This window comes from Eucalyptus grandis, chromosome 7, assembly GCF_016545825.1.
Source record: "Eucalyptus grandis isolate ANBG69807.140 chromosome 7, ASM1654582v1, whole genome shotgun sequence".
Classification (NCBI taxonomy): domain Eukaryota; kingdom Viridiplantae; phylum Streptophyta; class Magnoliopsida; order Myrtales; family Myrtaceae; genus Eucalyptus; species Eucalyptus grandis.
Window position 1 is genome coordinate 20,945,058 of NC_052618.1, and position 5,802 is coordinate 20,950,859.

At 38.3% G+C, this 5,802-nt stretch overlaps 1 protein-coding gene across 4 annotated transcripts; it reads right to left on the minus strand.

The window, feature by feature from the left end:
- Positions 1-2,154: 2,154 nt before the first annotated feature.
- LOC104452957 (protein NTM1-like 9) lies at positions 2,155-5,295 on the minus strand. 4 transcript variants are annotated; one of them, XM_010067457.3, is made up of 7 exons: positions 4,970-5,295; positions 4,628-4,878; positions 3,920-4,315; positions 3,491-3,628; positions 3,167-3,367; positions 2,806-3,003; positions 2,155-2,599 (listed from the first exon to the last, which is right to left on the minus strand). In XM_010067457.3, exons 1-7 carry the CDS (start codon positions 5,199-5,201, stop codon positions 2,357-2,359), a joined length of 1,659 nt encoding a protein of 552 aa, XP_010065759.3. In that variant the 5' UTR covers positions 5,202-5,295; the 3' UTR covers positions 2,155-2,356. The 4 variants fall into 4 exon arrangements, with proteins under 4 accessions (XP_010065759.3, XP_010065760.3, XP_010065757.3 ...); XM_010067458.3 differs by having other exon boundaries at positions 3,491-3,625; positions 4,970-5,294; XM_010067455.3 differs by having other exon boundaries at positions 3,167-3,388; positions 4,970-5,294.
- Positions 5,296-5,802: the final 507 nt, after the last annotated feature.

The following is a 5,802-nucleotide window of genomic DNA, read 5'->3' on the forward strand; positions in this document are numbered from 1 at the left end:
TGTCAAAGGCTTAAATACTCAACCTTCCATGCTTGTTACAAAGATTCACATTTTACATCTCGAGATGTTTGGGGAGGAGCCAGCATACCGCTGTTAAATAGTATTTAGAAAACCTTACTTTCCTTTATATACATTTTTTTTGATACCCAGGATCCGCTTGGCCCAACTTGCTTATGCTTGCCAACCCACAGCCCGTAGAGTGCGTGGTGCACCCCGAATCAAGCGTTAATATCTGGGGAGAAGCTAGCACAGGACGCTCTCCACTTAAAGACTCCTTTATTTACATTTGTTCTATATTACTCGAGAAACTCTATCTCGTTCACTTTATTAACAGGTTCATGTGAGTATGGGCCGAATGAAAGTATAATGTTGGGTTTTGCCTCGGCTGCACGGGAAACGTTAGCGAAGCCCAGTCCAAGCTTACTTTCTACCAAATTTTTATTTTGTCTCAAGGCCTTTTCCGGAAAAGCCTATTTACAAATAAATTAAATATCCTTACCTTTAAACTTTTAATTTTTTATAGTAGGGTCCTTAGCCAACCTAGCTGTCGTTATATTTAATATGCTGAACGTCCTTATTAAATTTTATTTTGTCCCAAGATCTGTTCCGGAAAAGCCTATTTACGAGTTAATCAAATATCCTTACCTCTAAACTTTTGACTTTTCATATTTTGGTTCTTAATCAAACTAGCTGTTGTGATATTTAATGTGCTGACAGTTCTTATATATTTTGCTAGCCATGTTCATATTAATTCTCTAGCCGTTGCCTCATATTTCCAACCTTTTCGCTCAGGCTATTTCTCCAATAAACGCCAACCTATCCTTGGTCGTTCTCCAGACGACAATCCACCTAAAAATACTCTCTTTTTCTCTTACTCTTTCTGCTGGATTTGCATTTCTCATTGTTCTTCGCTTTGCCTAAATTGTGAAGTGCATACTAACTAGAAGTTCTATTGGATCCTAGAGCATTACTGTGCATTTAAGGTAAGTTTGTTAACCATTATGTTCTCGGAAATATTTTATGCTTAGAAATAGTTTTTTTTTTTTTTTTTTTTCTGATTCCGTTCCCTAGACGAATTTCTAAGCATCCGAATGTCTTTATTAACTACACATGATTTCTATTCCTGGATTTGAAAAAAGAACAAGAATGCATTTGGTATGACTCTCAAATTTTTTGTGATGTAAAATTTCTTTTAATGTTTTAATAATTTCTTGAGATTTTTCTTCTTCTTTTTTTCCTCTATTCTTCTTTCTCCTCTAGGTAGTCACTAGGCCTCGGCGATGGTTGGCAACTGGCTAGAGTTGAGAGCCAACAATCTCACTAGCCTTGGGGGAGCCTTGCCGGTTCTTAGCTAGAGTGGCCTTGCCTAGCCACTACGAGGTCGGCCTCGTCCGGCCATGATGTCAACTAATTTTTCTACTCTTGAAAGCAAATCAATGATCAAGGAACATATTTGATATAGAAATAAAAAGTAGAAAAAATTTATTTCTTTGATTTCGAGAAAATATCTAAAACCGAGTCTTTTTTTTTTTCTTTTTTTCTTTTTTCGTTTCTTCTTTTTCATTTCTTCGTATGGTTTCAAGAAGAAACACCACCATCAGTTCACCCTCTTAGACTAGCTAGATATGGAAGTTTTGCCATTAACAATTGTTGAATGCCGCCTCATGTGCTATGTCTCGGCTGTAGGACACTATTCATACTTGTATTCAAACTTAAGTTGAAATGTTTAATGCACCTTGAGTTTTAAGTAGCTCTCACGATTATGCGATATCTTCTTTGATTATGCATATCTCAACTAATGTATGTTACCTTTAATAGTCTCTCATAAAACCTATAAATAGACAGACGTGCTCTTCATTATCATATATAGAAATATATACAATTTCTACATTCTTGTCTTCCACATTGTTATTTCTTAACTTGGCATCAAAACAAGAGGTTCTGAGTTTGAATCTTTGCAAGCCCCATTTGCCTTCTCAATTAAATTTCTACGCTTAATATTAGGCAAAAAGAAAAAAAGGGCTGAACATTAGAGGTGGAAGTGTTAAAACTTTTAAATAATAATCCATGCATTTATCTAACAACTTAAATGTTTAGAACATTGTCCAAAAAAAAAAAAAAATTGTTTAGAACAGCTGGCGAACATAAGAGGTGGAAGTGTTAAAACTTTTAAATAATAAACCACGCATTTATCTAACAACTTAAATGTTTAGAAAAGTCGGCAATAGTCCCATCAAAATCTATCAGAGCAAGTGAAGTGATCTTGTGCCAGCTTTGGAATTTGTTGAAATCTCCAGCAAAATCCCTGGTTTAACACATAGACCTGTATCATCTAGTTGATTTCATCAGATATTCTTCATATTCCCTCAACAATCACGTACACCAGAAGAACAAGTGCAAATAACAAGGCAAGCTCAATTGGATCAATGGTGGATTTATTTTGGCAGCGACAGCTGGTTGATGCAGTTGATCTCGTTGGTGACAGTGAATTATTCCGGTTCTCCCAATTGGATATGTTATTCGATTCAATCTTCACGTGGTACTTCTGCTGTGGCTGAATCATGGTAGTTTCCTTCTCTTTGAACTCTGAAGCCTGTGCCTACAATACAAATTCAATAAGGTTTTATCGTTGTTTTGTTCCTCATGAACTCCAGGAGAAAAGGAAAATTATTAACAAGATCTTCGCTGCCATGCTTAATCTGCCTAAATAACACAGACTGGAAACTGACAATTAGAACAGTGTCCTACTTTGAAGCTTCTCAACTTCACCCGTGGACTTAGTGTAATTTGTACCAGTTTACAAACCTTTGCTTTTGCTGGTGCTCCATCAGAAGATGCACACTCTGTTATGATCTTTTCAGTGTCATGAGGATGGTTGAGTTTCTGTTCAACAAATCCTTCCTCTTCCTCTAATGCAATAGCTCCCTCAAGAGTGTCATAGACAGGCCGCTGGTTCTTATTAGCCCAATGATTGTCCCAGCTAGATTGTCCAAGTTGGCCATACTGCAACCAAAGTATGCAAAGAGAACAGATAAATGCACAGCTTATTAGCCCACATATACTGTATTAAACTTTCTGCTAGGAGACTTTCACTCTCTGGACTTCTTGAAGTACAAAAAGTTATGCATCAGTTCAACAGTCAAAATATATATGCGACCAATACTACCTGAATTACTCCTGTGTCTGCTTCAGTTTCACGAAGCAGATCACATAAATTAAAATGTTCGCCATCAGGAAATGAATCATGATAAAGAGGGGACGTCCAGGGCTCGTTCCTACTCCGTTCGTTGGTAATAGTCATGCCACTGCTGGATGAGTTTTCAGCACTACAGGAGCTCCCGTTCATGATTAGCTCATTCAGTTGGTCCTGCATTTCTTGGACATGATGCTGTTGTTCAAGAACACATGTAAATCCTAAATGTAATTCCTCAATTCTAAAGAGCAAAACGAAGAAAGTTTTCTACTCTCGCAATATCCTTTTTTTTCTCACCTCTGCAAAAGGAAGTTGTTCTGGGTTATCACAATCCATGCCATCACAGCTCTTATCTGCTTGTTCACCAATAAACTTTGAAGTTCCAGACGTCTCATCTACCTTCTCCTCTAAGGAATGAACTAAATCAGCCTTCTGCTGTGGAGAAAACAAGACATGCCAATGCCGTCACAAAGCCAGCACATAACCAGCAGTACAAGGACTCGGCGAATGAGAGATCACAAATATCTTTTTCTGAAATGCGGAAAAAGTTACATTTCTTTTTCAAAAGGAATGACGCATCTGCGTTAGCTATCAGACTACCTGTAGGAGTTTTGACAAACTTTTGATGTCTTGCCATACAAAATTTATGCTCGAGTTCATGACATTATCTTCTACAATGTACTCATTTACACTAAATGTAATGTGCTATTGGAAAAATAAATTTACCTGATACATTTTTTCTGTTTGAGCTTCAATTGCACTGCAAACATCAACATTAAGAAAATGACATGGGAAATTTAACTCATCACTAGTAGGGGATACAGCAAGCCCCCTTCCTGATGAATTTCCGATACTAGAGGAATTTTTAGTCCACGCGAGATGCTCCAGATTAGGTGAGGAGTGGTGATTGTCTTCTGGTATCAGGGCTACGGATTTTGTTCCATCCTTGATTAGCTCGCTGAAAGAAACTTTGGGACACTGAAACTGTGGAGTAGATGAGAAGTCTCCATTCATTGCCATAGCTGCGTGGTTTGGTTGGTTCCTCAATGCCTGGATAGATGGTTCTTGGTTATCTGCCTTCTCATCTTGCTTCATCTTTAGGAAACAAAGAACGAAACCCATCTGTGGAGAATCCAAGTCAACCCAACTCAATCATAACAACCAACACTTAACAAGCAGCGACAACATCCTTGAAAACAGAAGTTTTTGAAACTAAGTGGAATAAGTACGCTGTCAAAGGTAATATACAATAAAGACCACTATTTCCAGAGATAAGGTTGTCAACCTGTAAACAGTCACTGATGGTCAGTAACAAGGAACCACTCACCTAAAAGCAAGTGCCAGTGCATCTAAATGATTCACAATTGCCTAGACCAATAATTCATGGAATGGAGTATTGCTTGGAAATAAATAGGAAAGGGTAGAAATACGCACATCATCTGGATGCAAATGAAACTCATGCAAGACCCAGTTGGATCTAGTGCCCTTGGAATTTTGGCCATCAAGGAAAACTAATGTGATCTTGAAACCGATCTTTTTGCCGTCATTTTCTGCCTTAATATCTTTATGTTTGCCGGTGATCTTCCAAGAAGAACCACATGGTGTTTTCCTGCCAATCCGTTGGTTCTGCGTCTGTGGACATATGAACCACCATTCTTGATCTCTGGATCGAATGATCGATTTCTCTGCATGTACATTAAAAAGCTCTCTGATTCATGAGAAAGGGGCCTACTGTTCTTTTTCTGAGACCTTCTTTTGAAGTTGTGAAAAACCTACCATTGAATTTGGCTGGTAAATCCCACGGATTACTTTCGTAGATGTTTTCTAGTGTCGGAATAATGGAGAGAGTTTCTCTGCATCCGGTTGCTTTCGACTTCAAGTAATTGATTAGTTCCTCCTCCGTGGGATGGAATCTGTAGCCGACTATCGCCTGCTGAAGTAGGAGCGCCATCTCCGTGACTATCTTTTCTGCGGGTACTTGATTCACTGGGGACATCCTAGTTTCCATATCTTGTTTTCTTCTCACACAAGTGAAGTTCAAGCTAGCTGAGAGTGAGAATTTAGGAAAGTGAGCTTTTGCACACTTTGAATTTTCTTGAGGACCTCAAGAAGTCACCCACTCACCGCGACAACGACGTCCACTGGTGGATTACTATTATCAAATGATCAGACCCGTGATTGATTATAATTCCTTTCCCAGGGCATTGTTGCTAGTCCATTCATTATCAAGCAGATAAGATTTCCAAAGCACATGTCCTATATTAGTATTCTTCTCAAGTGGTGGGGTTTAGCATGATCATAATTGCACTTTTGCTTTTCCCGAAGGATAATCGCGTGTGCTTGATCTTATGAAGCCTCGAAACTTGGATGATAATCTCTTTATTCCTTAAAATGAAAAGAGAATGTTTAACTTAGGCAGATATATCGAAAATATAGATTATTCATGAAATTGATAGAAGATGATACTGTCATTCGGTAATTAATCTATTTTAGCCTGTGTTGAGATTGGGGGTGATAAGTTCTCCGATGGGTTGGTTCGTGATCGAGAACCGATCTTCTGGCTCCCAGTTGCAAAACACAACTGCCCACAATTATTTTTCGTTTCCTTC